Source organism: Gossypium hirsutum, chromosome D08, assembly GCF_007990345.1.
Source record: "Gossypium hirsutum isolate 1008001.06 chromosome D08, Gossypium_hirsutum_v2.1, whole genome shotgun sequence".
Taxonomy (NCBI): Eukaryota; Viridiplantae; Streptophyta; class Magnoliopsida; order Malvales; family Malvaceae; genus Gossypium; species Gossypium hirsutum.
This window is the reverse complement of record NC_053444.1, coordinates 55,967,002-55,985,245: the sequence shown is the minus strand read 5'-3', so window position 1 is coordinate 55,985,245 and position 18,244 is coordinate 55,967,002. Positions and strand designations below refer to the sequence as shown.

Sequence of the window (18,244 nt, the reverse complement as noted above, 5' to 3'; positions counted from 1 at the left end):
ATTAAAATATTTTACAAATCAATACACAGTAAACATAAACACAATCCTTATAAATTATATAAAATTTATTAGAAATGGGTAAAACAACAATTTTTTAATAAATTAGATTATAATAAACTTATGATATGATTTAAACATATATGTAATAAATTTATAAAAAAAATTATATAACAATCAAAATGGCTTTGATTTAAAATTTTTTTTTGAAAAAATAAAATTACTTTAAAAAAAATCCATTGCTTTATAAAAGTTTTTGATAATTTTACAACTGAGTTGGGATCTGGTTAATAGATAATACAAACTCAATCAATATTAAATGTTATTTTTAAAGTAAAAAGATCTCTTTAATCTCTCTCAATTTTGAAATTGAGCAAATCAGCCCCGTTGCAATTTAATCATTATTAATTTCTAGTGCAAGCAACTCAATATAATTAATCACAATGTTTTTTCGTTAATTGTACATGTTTTTATTGGTATAATGAAAATTTTATTTCTCAAAATTTACTGTGTCAAATTGATCTTAATTTAACAAATTAATCCGTAATATTTACGCATTATGTTATTTTTGTCTTGATTTAACAAATTTAGCACGTAACATTTATACAAAATATATAAATGTTAATAGCTAAAATTATTATCATACCGATCAAAATGATGTATAACTGATATAAAATATTAGAGTCTCGGTTAATTGTCATTAGTTATTTAATTTTGAAATTAATATAATTAAATTTATATATATTTTAAAGGAATCAATTTATTCAAAATAAAAAAACAACGGATAGTTATTTTTATTTTTATTTTTTCCCTCGTACCAGTAATGGCATCCTATAACAATACCACCTCGCGGAAAGAGGCAGAGGGAGAAGATTGTCTTTTCCCATGGTAGCCTAACTAACTTGAAGGTAGGTGACGCTGTTATTGTACAACTCAGCTATTTGAAGCAACATGTACGTGCTAGCTAGAATGCGGAATCCACGGAGTTCGTTACTTGTTGACCGTTAAACATCGGTGATTAAGTCCAATGGACGGTGTGATATGATTAATATGCAAGTTTAGATAATGCGGTTAAGTAAGCGTCAAAATGTAATCCTTCCAGTTCCGACTCTTTCTTTTCTCTGACCGAAACAGAACAGGGACCAGAAAAGTATTGGATAACACAGCCTCTGTTAAAACATAAAAATTAAAATTAAAATTTTATTAATGTGTTTACCAATGCGTTTGGGGCTGGCAAGGCGTTTGGTTTAACAACCTAACAACCACCTCCTCCCTTCACAAGTCCTCATTACTCATTTTCTTTTCGTAAAATTTTTCCTCTTTTTTCCCGCATAATATTTGGGTATAAAACGTATAAATTATCCTCTGTTGGCTTTTTTCCGCTTTTTCTAAGCCTTCCCTTTTGCTTTTTCTCTTTCTCTTTCCATTTCTCATTTACTGTTTCTCTCTCATACCTTTCGTCGGAAAACCTCCTCTCTCCGTCGGGAAACAGCTCTTTTCCCCAGCGAAGGAAGTCTCTGATTCGCCGGAATCTACTGATCTCTCTACTATTGCTAATTTATTATGATATTTTAAGCATTTGTTCCCGTGGCTCGGATTTGGATCTCCGAGTCTGTATCCGTCCGCGCGTCGTGAGAATGTGGCGAGTTTGGTTGATGCTTAATGCTTTAGTTTGATAGCAAATGGTGAAGATCGTGGTCTAGGTTTGGTATTTGCGGATTTTGCGCCTTCTTTTTCCTTGTTCTCTGAGTTGTTTCGGTTGGTGAATTGCGACCAAACGGCGGCGTACAAAGAATCATTGCAGAATGAGATGGTACTTCAATTCCCTGTTGAAGTCTTTCTGTTTTTCTTTCTTTAATCGATTTTTCACGGTTTTATATACACAGTCGTTGTACGGATCTCAAGCATTGTTCTAATTTTTTTTTCTTAAATCGTTTATTTTTCACAAAATTTCCGCTTCCTAGATTTGTTCTATATCTTTTGAAATAAAATAGAAATTTAATTTTTGAAGTCTAGAGAAAAGATTTGGATCAATGGAAACTTCATGCAATCAACATAGTTCTTCATGCATTTTGTAGCAGACACATTGCTTAACATTTTACTTTTATCATTCATTTTAGAGTTACAACTAAAAGTACGGACTCTATTTCCGATGTTTCTATCGAGGGCTTCTGCGAGGAGATGATTATGATAGATGCTGCATTGTTCTATTAATCAAATAATTTACACGTCTCTTTGTTGAATCTTTAAGGTAGAGTTTATTTTGACAACGTTTTCAAATTTTGTGGATAAAATTAAATTTTTAATGTTTTAACTTTATTATTACTATTTTGGTTTAAATGTTGATCTGGTAATACCGTGTATATGCATGATTAATTCAACTGGTCATAGGCCTTTGACTCGTTTTTTTAGGTGTAAGTTTAACCTTGGGCCGTTGACTTGATTTGGATTCAGCAAACTGTCTTCTGCATGCTTTTGAAAGTATCACGGTTCAGATTGATGTCGGCCTTTTGTTTTCACATTCTCAGTCGTGGTTATAAATGGTTACGCATGTTTCTTAATTTATCCTTTTGACAGTGTCATTCCTTAACGAACATGGTTTCCCATTTAGAACAATTTCTAGATGGACAGCCTAGTCTAGTTAAGGTGATTGAAACACGGCTGCAGATTCTTTCTCACTGTCTTTGTTCTGTGTTGTTGTTTCTTTTTATATAATGTTTGGCATCGTAATTATGTTGCCTGATTTACTACTCTGTTCCGTGGAGATCTTTAAATGTCTTGACTAGAATATGTTTTTATTTTCTAATTACTTTGGCAGTGGTTCAAACAAATTGGCAGGAGTATTGAGAAAATTTGTTCTGCTAAGAGCTCTATTGAAATCTAAGCTTTTCATGGGTCAAGCTGATAGTAGTTAATCTGCTGCAGAGTTTTAACTAAATATAGCTACAACTTATTGAAAAATTTCTAACTGCTGGTGTTGGCTATATGCATTTAATATATGTTATGAACATTGCAGCCGTGGACACAAATGGAGGTCACATGGATAGCAATTAGATGCTAATGCAATTAGAAAGTAGAAGTATTCAACTTTGTATGTGTGGAATGTTGAAGCTGCTTTTGTATTGTTGTTAATTTTCTATGCTGGTATATGATTTCTTAATTTGTTTCTCTAATTCTTTTGGTAGGTGGAAGGAAGAGTGTCTTTGTCCAAAGAGGTAAATGGGCTAGAGTTGTTGAAGCGCAAAAGGCTTCAACGAGTAAAATCAGAAACTGTCTCTAGGACTTATTGTGTCACAAACATGATGGCTAGAAGTGGAGGAGATGCTTTGAGAGTTTCAGCATCACGTGGAATGAGGTTACAAGGGAGTGCAGAGTCATTTTCTAGGTCAAATGGTGCATCAAGTGAGGGCACCTTTGCGAAGCACAAGGTTGATAAGTTTGACATTAACGATCTAGAATGGACTGAGAAAATTCCAGAATGTCCGGTATATTTCCCTACAAAGGAAGAGTTTGAAGATCCTTTGGTTTATCTGCAGAAAATTGCTCCTGAAGCTTCAAGATATGGTAGCACCTTGTGCTATTAGCTTTTTTCTTTAACAATTTCTATACTTTTCCATCTCCAAACCTCAATACCAACCCCTGTTCCCGTCTCCAGCCCAAGGCTAAAGTAATAGAAAATATAATCTAAATGAAAAGGAGAAATAGAGAAATATGATGGTTTGATATCTATGTTTTATTTCGTACGCATTTGTAAAATATTGTATATCTAGGGACTGAATGAATTTATGTTGGGAAGACTAGAGATCTGTAGTAGAAATAAAAAATGCTTCCATTGCTGTTTCATCTTTTTGGTACTAATTGCCTTTCGCTGCTACACATCTATTATAAAAGGTTTTCATTTAGTTGCAATAATATGTTTCGGTTTTCATGTCATGCACAAATTGATCTATTTTGATTAATTATCAGGGCCAAATGTGTCAATAGTATTTATGGAAGATATGTTATTATGTTGACAAACTAGCACAGAGAAATTGGTCTCTCAAAATAGCTACATTACACCTAGTACTTTTATTCCTGTCTGATGATACTATTCAAAAACTAACTGAAGAAGGGATATACATGTTTGAATATTGAAGGTAGTCTTCTAGAAAATGCCTCTTTTTAATAAATAAATGCTGAATCATTTTGTATACTTGCTCCTTACATTGTAGGAATATGCAAGATTGTTTCACCTTTAAGTGCTGCTGTTCCTGCTGGAGTTGTATTGATGAAGGAGAAACTAGGGTTCAAGTTTACAACTAGGGTACAGCCTCTTCGTCTTTCGGAGTGGAATAATGATGATAGAGTCACCTTTTTCATGAGTGGAAGGTGAGCTTTCTTACTAGAAATAGATGTTATTTTGTGCCTGAGCATTTTCTGGTTCTGAATGTGAACGTGACTTTTCAGAAATTATACATTTCGTGAGTTTGAGAAAATGGCGAACAAGGTGTTTACTCGTAGATATTATAGTGCTGGTTGTCTTCCTGCAACATACTTGGAAAAAGAATTTTGGCATGAAATTGCTTGTGGGAAGACAGAAAGTGTTGAATATGCTTGTGATGTTGAGGGTAGTGCCTTTTCTTCTTCTCCCAATGATCCACTTGGAACTAGCAAATGGAATTTGAAGGTGTTCAATTCATTACTATTATCCTTTTAGTTTTCTGTTTTTTAAATGTTATCTTGTAAAGGTCTGTTTGCTTACTTTTACTATTATTGTACAAGTGTCATTTGTTGTGTAGCCTGGTTGATCTCATTCTTAGGTCATTTATTGAATGTCAGTGTGTTTTATTGTAGATTCATGGTTAAGAGACTGGTCTTCCATCCTCCTTTTTGATCCTTTCTCAACTCTGCCTCATAAAGTGTAACAACTCTTGACATTTATACATTTTGGCATGAAATAGAAGACCCGGTGGTGGTTTGGTTTACAAGTTATACTCATGCATTCTTGTACTACGAAGAACCATGGCTTCTTTTTCTTGTCAAAAGAATTTTGCCAAAAAGATTCTCCTGTTAGTAAGACTTGTTGATTTTAGTTGACTGTCCAGAATAAGTGGAAGTTCAGATGTGGTTTTAAAAAATAAGCCTAGGAGACTCCATCCTATTAAAATGATCTTATGCCTTGATATGTGGTCTTAGAGATAGATTATGACAGCCTTACAGTCATTATGGTAGGGGTATAAATCATGTCTGGGGCTTTAGAGAATCTGCTGTCGTAGGGAAGTAATTATCCAACAGCATCTACATGCTTGATTTGGTAAATCTTGATTGGTGCCTCCTGCGTGGTGGTTCCATTGAGGGTTCAACAAGGTCAATACATTCAATCCCAAAATTGTTAAGGTTTATTGTACCAGGGAAAGTAACTGTTTATATTATTATTTATATGTTCTATTTGGATAAAGTATGGATGTAGCATTCCCAGAATCTCTTGAAACTTAATGACTTCAAGGTTGATTTGGATAGAGAGATATAGGGGAATTGAGGAAGCCATATTTGTTTCTAATGCTCTATGATTGGCTCTATCCGTGTACTGAATTCTGGTTGAATTGGTTTCTATATGTTTCTTTTCTTTTGATTTCAGAATCTGTCACGGCTGCCAAAGTCCACTTTGCGTCTTCTTGAAACGGCAATTCCGGTAATGAAATGATCAAAATTTCCTTATCAACTTTGGCACTCTGTAAGCTGATCTGACATGTATGGTCCTATTTTATTGAACTTTGTTTCAGGGGGTATCTGATCCCATGCTTTACATAGGAATGCTATTTAGCATGTTTGCTTGGCATGTGGAAGATCATTATTTGTATAGGTAAACATCTTCTGTACTAATAATCTGTAATTACTTTCCAGTTAATTACTTAATATTCTGTAGTTAATCCTTTTCTTCTTTTGTGGCAGCATTAATTATCATCACTGTGGGGCTTCAAAAACTTGGTATGGGATACCCAGTCATGCTGCTTCAAAATTTGAGAAGGTTGTCAAGGAACATGTGTACACTAATGATATCCTATCTGTGGATGGTGAAGATGGAGCTTTTGATGTGCTTTTGGGTAAAACAACTCTATTCCCCCCAAATATTTTGTTGGAACATGAGGTCCCTGTCTACAAGGCTGTGCAGCAGCCTGGAGAGTTTGTAATTACCTTTCCAAGTGCATATCATGCTGGATTTAGTCATGGTAAGCCATGTTTTTTAAAGTTGTCTTTACACTGCTCTCACTGAAATGCATACGTTTCTAATTATAATCATTTAGGTTTCAACTGTGGTGAGGCTGTGAACTTTGCTATTGGTGATTGGTTTCCTTTGGGGGCTGTAGCTAGCTTGCGATATGCCCATCTCAACAGAGTGCCTCTCCTTCCTCATGAAGAACTTTTGTGCAAGGAAGCAATGCTTCTTTACACAAGTTTAGAACTGGATGATTTGGACTATTTGCCTGCAGACTTGGCCTCTCATTATTGCATTAAGGTTTCATTTGTAAAGCTGATTCGTTTCCTGCATCGGGCGCGTTGGTCTGTCATGAAGTCGAGGGCATGCACCAGTGTATCTCCATATTATTATAGAACTATAGTGTGCACTTTATGTAAACGTGACTGTTATGTTGCTTTTGTTAACTGCAGCTGTTGCTCTCATCCTGTTTGCCTTAGACATGGTAATCCTCTGAACCTGCTTTATTTTGGTAAATTTTCCTTTTGATATGTGATTGTCAATGAGCCTGATTGGCTGTTGCAGATATTAAGTCACTTGACTTCCCCTGTGGGAGCTATCGTGGTCTTTTCTTGAGGGATGATGTTGCAGAGATGGAAGCTGCTGCCAAGAAGTTTGAGCAAGAAGATACCATATCAAAAGAGATTGAGCGACAAACTGAAAATGGTGATGATTTGTATTCATATCCACTGTCAAATAATTCACAGTCCGATCTTGAGGATGGATTCTTTCCATACTGTGAGATTAATGTAGTGTTGAGTGTAACAACTTCAACTGTGGGTCAACCACTAGAACATAAACAGCCTTCAATTAGCCTTGATATTCCAAGTTGTCGACCTGAAGCGGCGGATGCTCTCTCTTTTGCTGCATCAACTCTCTGTTCTTTGGCGGAGCAGGTTGGGTCCTCAACCAAAAATGTAAGATCCGGCTCTCTTCCTTAGTAGTATCTACACTTGTTAGGTTGCCTCATGCTTATGTAATGTTTGTATCTCTATTCTACTTGAGCTGCTGCCTTCACTAAGTGCCGTTTGGTATTTGCATATCTCAAAGCAGGTACAGGGGCTAGGTAATCTAGGAAACACTACTGATAAACGGTTCTCTGAAGAGGTCTCGCGAACTACATACAAATTGTCTGTATCCTGTTTTTCACATGAAGATTGTCCTGGTATTAATCAATACAGCGGTAATACATGTGTTCATGAACCAGTGAGTAGGTCTGTAGTGGACCGAGACAGTGATAATTCCGATTCAGAGGTATTTAGGGTTAAACGACGTTCGAAGGTTGAGAAAAGAAGTGGGAATGACAGCATGTCATCAAAGAAGTCTGACCATCAGGTACAATAATAGCTTTCCGAAGTTATATCCCTAAGTTATATTGCAAACTTGAATTCATATGAAAAAAGAACTAAAAAAGGAAAAAGAGATTTTACTACTATTTATTAGTCAAAGGCTGAGATCTTATTTACGTTAGTTTCTTCATCCAAGTACTATAAGTTGTTTGACTATAACAGACATTATCTTAGCTTTAGCTTTAGCTTTGACTTATAATTGAGTGGTAATTTGCCCGTGGACATTTAAGTTGCGTTTTCAGTGTCGAAACTAAGATGCTATCTTTTTATTCAGTATTTAATTAGTTACAGCTATCCATAAATTTTCCACTATTGTAGTGTGTGTCTTGTAATTGACTTCAGTGCTATCATGTTGTGATTTGCAATCACCAGTGGCTTTCTTATTAATCTTTGGGCCTTCCATCTTGTTTGTGGGACTCTTGATGTTTTTTCCTCGTACTTTTGTTCATATATGAACACTGACAGGGGCTTAAACGACTAAAGAAACACCAACATGAAGGAAAATGTGGGAAATCATTGCCATCTGAAGGCTGCAGAATTGATGAACCAACTCATAATATTGATCCAGAAAATGGTATGAAGGGCAGACTTCCCATCTCCATCAAGTATAAGAAGTCGGGCAATGAGGAAGCGATGAGCAGGCAGCGAGAGCAGCACAGAGATGAGAGGTGGTTCCAGCAGGAGTTTGGAAAGAGCGTTGGGCCAAAGCGCCTTAAAGTCAGGGGCCCAACATGTGTAGGTTGGGAAAAAAGATTGAACTGAAGTTATAGATTCACAGAAACCGAGGAGAAATCTGACTTAGCTAATGGAGATCTAACAACACTCGAAACTCCAAATGATTGGTTTAGGGAGATGCAGCGAAGATTAACCAAAGCTTAGGACCATTTTTATTATTCTTTCTTTGTGCAGGCCTCCAAAACTGGAGGCAATTTGCTGTTGCAATGATTCTCTGTAAGGCCCGAGTATTTTCCGTCCTTGACAGGAGAATTTGGGTTACCAAGTAACTTTTGTAAATTTTGTTTCTAAGTCCAAATTAATTCTTACCGAGGAGGAATGTAGGCATATTTCCACTGCCCCTCAAAATTTAAGTCTGTTAGGTTGGTTATTCTTTTTGTAGTCCATGAATAAAATGCAGAGAAATGCCTTCTTTTTTTTTTGTTCTCTAAAGTCAAAATAATTTTCCTTAGACCTGGAATATATGCTCAATTTTCTCTATAATTAATTACTAATAATAATTAAATTCGAATGAAATGTCTATTCATTGGCTGCGAAGAAAGGTCCTTTCTCTGGAAACTCTGTATTTGGACGAGTCCTAGATGTTGCTCCTCATAACAATATTATCTTGTATTATATGATTATCTTGGGGGGGGGGGGGGCGCAAGGGCATAAGCCAGCAACGGCCTTTTTCCGGTTGCAGTTGTTTGGGAAATAGTCGGAAGCAAAAGGGCCATGTAGGAGGGTGTTGTTAGCTTTCATGGGGTCGTCAAATCCATGGGCATCTTCTGTTGCATCTATATCGGAGCAATAGCGGCAATGCTAGGGTACCCAGTGGACCACTGTCCTGTTTCTTCAACCAGTCCATATCTAGCAAATTGCGACAATGCAATGGCTGCCACATTCTTTTTTTTTTATATTAAATTATATCCAGAATCACATATGACATTGTTTGTTCCATTCTTTCACAACTTTGAGTTCTACTCTTGTTTTGCTTTCCATTGTTTTTCTGAATGTTTTTTTTCCTCTAAAAAGGTTCATTTTTTCCCTTTTATTTATTTATTTATGTATCGTCAATATCCATAGTTTATGAAATTTAGTTGACGTATTGCTTGGACTTTGAAGCTGAGGTAGCTCCATCTTCTCCACCCACGGTCTATCTTCATTTCTTACAGAACAAATTACTTTTTGGCTACTTCATGTGATTAAAAACACATTTTCATAAGATCTTCATTAATCATGTGAACTTCATTTTTGTTAAATCCTACTTATAATTAAAAAAAATTCTCTACATCCTTGGAATGGTGAGATATCTGGACTATAAGATGTTGAAACCAACTGTAGAACACAACCAGAACTCTTCTCAAAATTTCTTTTTCTTGCATGTTCTTTGGCTAGTATATAATGACAGCAACCTTCTCAATAAATGGGCCCTGCTAGCCACCTAGTCAAAATTATTTTGTCCAAAAACCATTGCTATACCCCCCCCTGTCAAACCCACACAATCATAGTTAAGCCATGGAATTTAGAGCCCAATTCCAGCATTTCGTACTTATCTCACAACATCCAAAAAGAAGAAATCAGTAAAAGCAAATTTATAGAAGAAAATGTAAAAAAGAAAACAGTAAGTCGGCTTCATTTTAACACCTAGTGGGAAGACCTAACAAGCTAATTCGTACCTTCCATCAATTGTATCCCAACAAATATCGATGCCATGCCCCAATATAATATGACAGGGCAAAGCTCTGGTTTCACTAAGTCAAAATACTTTAACTCGAAATTATTTCCACAACCGTTCCCCCTACTACTATGTCTCACCCCCCACCCCCCTAGCTTTTTACCTTTACAGCTTTTCTTAATACATTAAACAAAAGCAAATTAACCCCACATTATTTTGTCTTCGGGTAAGGTTATAAACTAGTAGAATAGTGTGCATCCCACGTTTTTAGTGACAACCACCGAATTAAAAATTTGGGTATCGAGGAGTTTATAATTGTGTTAATAGAGGAAATGGTGGTAGCTAATTAAATTCGAATTTTGTACTTATTTTGAATTTTATTTTTTAAAAAGTTATATGAATTAAACAATTAAATTTAATTCCTTTGAGAGAAGACAAGTCAAATGTGTATATTTAAAGACATCAATTATTACATATTAGGGTTTATTAGCTAGTTTCGGTCCAAGAACTTTTTTATAGGGATGCGCAAAGGCTAGTACTGCTCTCCTTTTTTATTTTTTGTTTGTTTTGGTCCATGACTGCTACAACTCTTGTTAATTTGCATGATCAGCTTCTAGAGAACACACCTGAATCCTATACATATGTATATAAGGATTTCTAAGTTTATGTATTTGACCACCCAAAATTATTGTGGGTAGTAATCATGGGATAGGGGATGCCTTTTGGGCGTTCCCTATTGGGCACTTTGGTCCCCCTCCATGTTGATTAATTTGCCTGGTTTACCAATTTTTCTACCATCATTTATGGCCACATATAAGTAAGGATTTTACTTCCCTTATCCTACATTAGAAATTGCATTTTTTTTTATATTAAACAAATCTTTTTTTATTCAATTATATTGCTTATATTTAAATTTAGACTGGTTTCAAGAATAAGTTAAGTGTAACGGTAAGGTATATTGTATTTTTAAAGGGAGATGTAGATTCGAACTTTGAAGATGATATTATTGAAAGTGATAGCCATTAATCCCGAACATAAACCGTAAAACAGACGATAAGAATACCAAAAAATAGAATAATTTTTATTGTTTAAATCAATGTTTTTGTTGTTGTTTATGTTTTACCTTAAAACAAAGAATAAGTGACAATAAATTGTATATTGGGGAAACAAAAATACAATTAAAAATAGGTAATAGTGTATGAAGGAAAAGAAAGAAAGGGTTGAAATGAATGTTTTGTATAAATAAAAGTGGGGGCAAAGAGCTCCTATTTGGTGGGAACCTACACACTTTTTTACCTTGACCTCCCAAAAAGGAGCACCATATTCCATTGTGATTGGATTGAGTGTTTCTTAAGGTTTTGTAGGACCAAATTTCCCCCCTTCCCATATTAGTCATTTCTACCTTTTCTTGAAGAGAATAACATTGTGGAATGCAATGAAAGTGAAACCAAGGAATTAAATTAAAATAAGATGGAAAATTATATGTGTTAATGGGTTCTTGTCAAAATCTACATATTTCTTTCAATCACTAGTCTCTCTAGATTTGTAGGGCACTTATATAAGCTCCCCTTTCGCTCCAAGTCGTTGGAAAAGATTCAAAATGTTTCCACTTTTCGTTTATTAATTTTTATAATTTTAAACTACATATTTCCTTTATTATCATTGCTTTCATTAGTGCTTTAATTAATCAAGAAATGTTGGTGTGTGATTCAATATCGAGAAATCATTTTATAGGTCCTTCTCACCACATCATTTATGGTCTCTTTTTAATTATTTAATGGCATTTCAACCATTTCTTTTCCATGTTATTGATATATAATTTTGGTAATTTTTTTTAATCCTAAAATCCTGAACTTTGAACCCGAATCATAAACCCCAAACCTTGAACTCGAATCTCAAATCTCGAACCACAAGATTTCGGATAAAATAATTACCAAAATTATATATCAATAACGTAAAATAATTTTTCATCAACATATAAATTTATATAATAATAAAACATTAAATAGACACTCAAAAAAAATGATATGACATAAATACCTAAAATTATCTTTGTTTGATAGTTGATACATTCAAATGGAAAAAGGGTTGGTTACTACTTTAAGTCTTTGTTAAAAGGGTGTGATTAAGGGGAAATTTCTTCTTTTAAAAGTGTGGTCAAGTTCCTTAAGAATATTGTGTTTCCTATAAGGAAAGAACCAACCCTCATCGTTTCTCTTAAAAGAAAAATGTATTAGGGAATATCAATTATTAAAGTTCTCCACTAATTATACTTTGAATAGATATTATCCCAAATCAAACGTTGCTCTACAAAGCTGGCAGCTACTCATGCCTAAACTATAACTTATTTATGGCACTTTAAATCAAGCACATTTACATTAATTTAATACAAATATCCTTCATTAGTATTTTAGACACTCAATGTCTCATAATTCATAATTGTGTCTCGTAATAATGTTACTTTTAAGGTTCAAACTAGTGAGAGCACTTAATGTTTCGATTTATATATGCAGAAAACAGTTGGGATTTTGCTTTTAGAAAAACATCTTGACCCATTTGCCAATTTTGAATGACATAAAATATTGTCCATAGAAATAATACAAAAATATAATGTCGGTATGAATATTTTTCACCCTCCTCTGCTCTATGATTAATCAAAACTATTCTTGGTCAAGTCCCATTGGTCACAATTCATTAACTATACAAATCACGTGATCTCTACAATCATCCGACGATTCACTATATTTGGCAGAAAAAAGAAAAAAAAGAGCTTGATTATGAGATCAATGAAGCCATTTTCCCTTTTACTTTCACAAGTCATTTTCACATATTCCCCCACACAAATAGTTTAGTAGGCCATAATCTCAGTCAGATGGTGCACTTCCAATATTTCATACAACTTTAGTTTAGAGATTATTAACCCAACCCATTAATCATTGTATTTGCCTTTTGGATTTGGGTGGCATGACTTAGCTTTGGTTGGATTATATATATTAAAAAGAATCATATTTTGATACCACTTTTAGAATTACCTATAGTTTTTCCCCTGCGTTTCAGTGCGCTCAAACTCATAATCTCTTACATTAGCAGCAATACCGATACCAATCAAGTTAAATACTCGAACCCATTTTAATTAAATGAAAAGGAAATGTAGGTATTAATGAGAGATTCCATGTTGCCATTTCATTGGGAAACTGAGAAAATGAGTAGTAAATAAGATTAGGGATTTTAATTTGTTTCCCTCACCACACCAAGATAGATGCTTCCACACTTGTTTAAAAAGAAATGGTATGTAATTCCCAAGGAATGGTTGACATTGATCCCTTTACTTTAATCCACTGCTTAATCATGAAATTAATTAGTAGCTACGCATATCAATATTCAGTCTTCTATGTATGTTCTCTGTGTCGGTAGCTACAATTAATATAACTTTGAATCACCAAACATGCAATTAATAAACTACACCATACACATAAGATATGTATGTTTGGTACATTGCTCCCTATCTATGCTGTCGGGAACCCTAGCTTATTTTTCTTTATTATTATCCTGCTAATTTCAAATTGAGTCTAGAATTTATCGACTTTAATTTCAATTTGATTCAATTTTCACAAACCACAAACATTATTATTGGTATAATAACACCTTTTGCATTTACATATGACATACATAAATAATTATACTTATCTAACATAAAAAATAATTTAATCTTCAAATCTGTACAATTAAATCAAAATCAAAGTTCATGTATAGTTTTGATATTTATCCCGTTTTTAAATTAACAAAGTTATGCTATCTAAATATGTTATTTTATTCTTAAACTTAAAATAATTAATATTCAAAAATAGAGTTTACATCGTATTAATCTATTTCAGAATAAATAAAATTGAAATATAAAATTTTTCCTATTCTTTAAACTTAATTTTTTTATTTAAATATGATAAGAAACAAAAAAAAACATATATTTTAAATATACTTTGAACTTAAATTAAGTTATTAAATTCTACAAAAATAAATAATTATAATTTTAAAATTTTATTTATTATTAAAATAAATAAATGGAACATCAAATTAAGTAGTAAAAGTGAAGGTCTTTTAAATATTTTAAATTAACAAAGTTATGCTATCTAAATATATAATTTTAGTTTTTTTCAATTGTTCACTTCTACTACCTTACCCCTTTTTCTAAGGATATTTCTTATTTTCTCTTTTAGATTTGACACATTTGAAGGATACGGTATAACCTTTACAATTCCATATCTTATACAAAAGCCATGATAGAAACCATTTCCCTTATCTCTTACAACGGCTAAAGATAGAAATACTCAGTTAGGACCTCTCTAACTTTTAAAAGCTAACTAGAAAACCAACTCCCTTTTACAAAGGTGATTTAGTGGAAGTAAGAAATGCCTCTATAAGGTAGGTGTTTACAAATTTAAGCTCTCTCAAACACAAATAAGCACTTGAATAAAAATAAAAGAAGCTCTACCCAATAAATGTTTATTTACAATATACTCTTTGATCTTTGAAACTTATATTTCACCTTCATTGGAGTGTTTGGAGGCTTTATTTATACCCCTCATTTAGTGATAGTTGAAGAGAGAATAGAATCGTTGTAAGTATTAAATTTGTGCATTAAAGTTTTTCTACACGGTAAGGTATCGATACCTAGAAGGAATCTAGGTATTGATATTTTTTTACAAAAATAGTCATTTGACACAGGGAAATATCGATACCATGGGGTAAGTACCAATACTTTTGGATTAGGTATCAATATCTCGAGAACATGTATACTACTTTACACTTCTAGAAATGACTATGGCTACTAACTTCCTAAGGTATCGCAACTCTATATAAGGTATCTATACTTAGACACTAAAATGCTTGAAAAATGCTTTTAAACACCTTGAAATCATTTTTGATTGACTCAAAAACATTTGAAACGTATCAAATCATTTTATTAAAGCGTTTTGAGAATTTTAAAATCCTGAGAATGTTTAATGAGATGTTCCGTTATATTTTGACAAAATGACTTAAAAAATAAATATGTAAATTATATATTAAATACTGTTATATCAAAAGCTTGATAAATCAAAGTTAACAGCAATAAACTATTTATAAGCAGTATTACTAGTAGCTAACAAAATTGTAGAAAAGATGCTATTAGAGTTCATGATTGATTGCATAAGAATAAACTGTTAAGTGAAAATGATAAATTTATCCCTTAAAATTTACATAATTAAAATACTATTTATATAATTTTTGCATCATCCACAAACAAAACATTAATTAAATATTTAATTGATAATTCAACAAAATACAATAATTTAAATAAGGAAATGTGACTTGGAAAACATCATAATACAAAAATTAATATGTAAATAAGTTAAAATATGCATAAAATAAATATTGGTACCTAAATTGTTTTCATAATTCTTTCCCCTCTCTTTTTCTCTTCCTTTCCTTTTGCCATCCTTTTTTTTCTTCTTCAAAAAGAACACTCACTTGTCAATATTTTAGATTAGCACTTATATAGTATTTTCATATAGGCATAATGATTTATTTGACCCTTCAACTTTACAAAAAGAAATCATTTTAGTTCTCTATTTACTTTTTAGCCTTGAAACTCACTCAAAATAGATGAAAAATTAATATTTGTTAACCTTGTTGATGTGACATACATGTGGATTGTCATATGCATGCCATGTTAGCAATTAATTATCTTTTTAATATTTAAAAATTAAATAAATTATTATTAAAAAGTTAATTAATTTCTTGATGTCATGTCAGCACCTTAAGTTTTCTATCTATTTTGAGGGTGATTTGACAAATAATACAAGTTGAAGGGGTAAAAAAAGATGAAAATTTAAATGGAGAGATTTGAGTATAGAAATTAGATTGTGAAAGGGGATTGATTGAAATGAGCAAAGGCGAGGAGATTAAAGGTAAAGAGAATCCAAAAATGGCCCTTCTTCTTCTGCCCAAGTATATATAACATTGTATGTCTAAATTTGGATTCCAAACCCACTCAACACATTACCTTGCAAACTTATTACATTTTTTTGTCCTCTCCCATTACTTTATTTCCAATACAAACTAAAAAACAATTAGCTAACTTTCATGAAAACTGAAGTTCACGTGCATCTCCCAAGCACCAACCATGATTATGGCTATCAAATTGTGGTATTATTTAAATCAGAGCGACGGATCATCTTGGGCGGGATTGAGTGTGTATCAAATCTGAAACCGATCGTAGGGACCTTAACTTCATGGAAGCAATTAAAGGCATTGATATTGTAGGACCCCAAAAGAATAGGGGCCACAACCCCCCAAAACTCAAGTATTGTCACGCTGGGTTAATCAAAGTGCTAAAATGCTTTTGCATCAGCTCATAATTTAACAAAAGGAAGAATGTTAATTTCTGCTGCCACTTTAGCATCTTAATTGGAGTGTAAATTTTAAGGATGATGGGCTCTCTCAAGAAAAAGGGTTGATGTCGGTTCTAAAGTAGAAAATTAAACATGAAGCATGTTGGGTAGCTGTGTATTAGTGTGTCATTAATTAATCACATGGCATTAGGGGAATCGTACATTCAAAACACACAGAAATCATGCAGGCATTATTTATTAATTACTATCTAATGAAAATTTGTGGCGTTTCAACCCATGCAAAAGGTTTAGAATTAAAAAACTTTGTCAGATACTTGGGAAATCTTTTCTTTGCCCCCTTTTTTACTTTACTAGGGTAAATGAGAGATGGGTAATACATTAATTACTAGGGCTAGGGGGTTTGTGATGAATGGTCTCCATGGATGATGGACACCAGAGCTACAATGTTTCAACAATTTAAGCAATTTGAAAAACCCCAGTAATGCTCAACTGCTAAACAAATTTTGTCACGTCTCTTTTCAAATCAAATTTCTTTGGACATATTTTTTTTATTTACAATTATTAATTTTCACTTTAATATTTGAACCATTTGAATTATCTAAAACTAGATGTGATTAACTTAAAAATAAACTCGAATCACATGAGAATTCAAACTCGAAATCATCTATGCCCATTATAACTTTGAATGCACCAACAAATTTTAAAGCTACACAAAAACATATACTCAATTACTTATTTTGGAATAAATAAAATGTGCAATATTATTACAATATGTAAATAACCAATTAGAAAATCAAAGCATACTCATTCACTCTAACTTTACCAAAATTTAACCCCTAAAAAGTTTTAAAAAGAATTATGTAATTTTAAATAATAATATCGGTTTAGTGATATTTTTGTTGTTCACTTATATGTCAACAAAAGTTCTAATACAAAAAAAATTAATTAAGTCTTTGAATTAAATTCGCACCCAATTAAACCCCACCGTTAACGATTTCCGTCAATGACTACGTTGATTGTTAAAATAAATTGATTGGCTAATCAAATGGGGCCACGCAATATCTTATGTTTAATCTAATATTCTTTTCATAAAAATAGAAAAAAAATATTAAATATTTAAAAATATTAAAATTGATATAAACTTATTAAAATTATAAATATTATAAAAATATAAAAATCTAATAAATTATAAATTAATTGTAAAATTAATAAAAATAATTTAAATTAAAAAAAATATATTTGATTTCTTAAAAAAAAGTAAAAAATATTAAAATTGATATAAACTTATAAAAGTTATTAAAGAAGTCATAAAAACTTGAATTAGGATGGGCACCGGTCCAACAAAAGCCATTAGACCAAAATTACATTATTCAACTATTAGCATATGTCAGAATGAAATATTCTAATCAAAGTTTTCAGAAGTTTTCAGAATCAGACTGATGATCGAATCGATTAGACCACCAATTTTACAGTTTGACTGATCAGTCATTTCAATTAAATAAAAACATCACAAAATCAAAAATCAAAATATTTAAAAATAAAAAAATTAGTTCAACCGTCCAATTCTCAAGTCAAACGGTCTAATGGCTTTCTTCAGACCTACACCTTTTTCGATTTTGGTCTAATTGGTCCAACCGACTGATTCAGTCCAGTTCAACTCTTAATGTTCTTTTATATATGTTTTTATAAGTTTATATTAATTTTAATACTTTTTATGATTTTTATAGAATTTAATACATTTTTTATAAAATTTTAAATATATTTTTATTAATTTTATAATTTTTATAATTTATTATAATTTTTATAAGTTTATATTAATATTAATATATTTTTAACATTTAATAATATTTATACCTTCTTATATTTTTTTTGATTTTTTATA

At 32.3% G+C, this 18,244-nt stretch overlaps 1 protein-coding gene across 4 annotated transcripts; it reads left to right on the top strand.

Moving 5' to 3' along the window:
• Nucleotides 1–1,207: 1,207 nt before the first annotated feature.
• LOC107944818 (lysine-specific demethylase JMJ706) lies at nt 1,208–8,733 on the top strand. Of its 4 annotated transcripts, XM_041098477.1 has the most exons (12): nt 1,212–1,810; nt 2,118–2,248; nt 3,183–3,561; nt 4,209–4,365; nt 4,444–4,663; nt 5,615–5,668; nt 5,760–5,839; nt 5,929–6,206; nt 6,282–6,677; nt 6,758–7,149; nt 7,283–7,567; nt 8,047–8,733. In XM_041098477.1, the coding sequence occupies exons 3-12, from the start codon at nt 3,297–3,299 to the stop codon at nt 8,341–8,343; spliced, it is 2,424 nt and encodes an 807-aa protein (XP_040954411.1). In that variant the 5' UTR covers nt 1,212–1,810; nt 2,118–2,248; nt 3,183–3,296; the 3' UTR covers nt 8,344–8,733. The 4 variants fall into 4 exon arrangements, with proteins under 4 accessions (XP_040954410.1, XP_040954411.1, XP_040954409.1 ...); XM_041098476.1 differs by lacking the exon at nt 2,118–2,248 and having other exon boundaries at nt 1,208–1,810; nt 7,286–7,567; XM_041098475.1 differs by lacking the exon at nt 2,118–2,248 and having other exon boundaries at nt 1,213–1,810.
• The last annotated feature ends 9,511 nt before the right edge of the window (nt 8,734–18,244 follow it).

Coding starts and splice junctions, on each gene's coding strand:
- LOC107944818 (XM_041098475.1), top strand. Junction 4,664..5,614: donor CTAGCAAATGGAATTTGAAG/GTGTTCAATTCA, acceptor TTTTGATTTCAG/AATCTGTCACGGCTGCCAAA. Junction 7,568..8,046: donor CAAAGAAGTCTGACCATCAG/GTACAATAATAG, acceptor GAACACTGACAG/GGGCTTAAACGACTAAAGAA.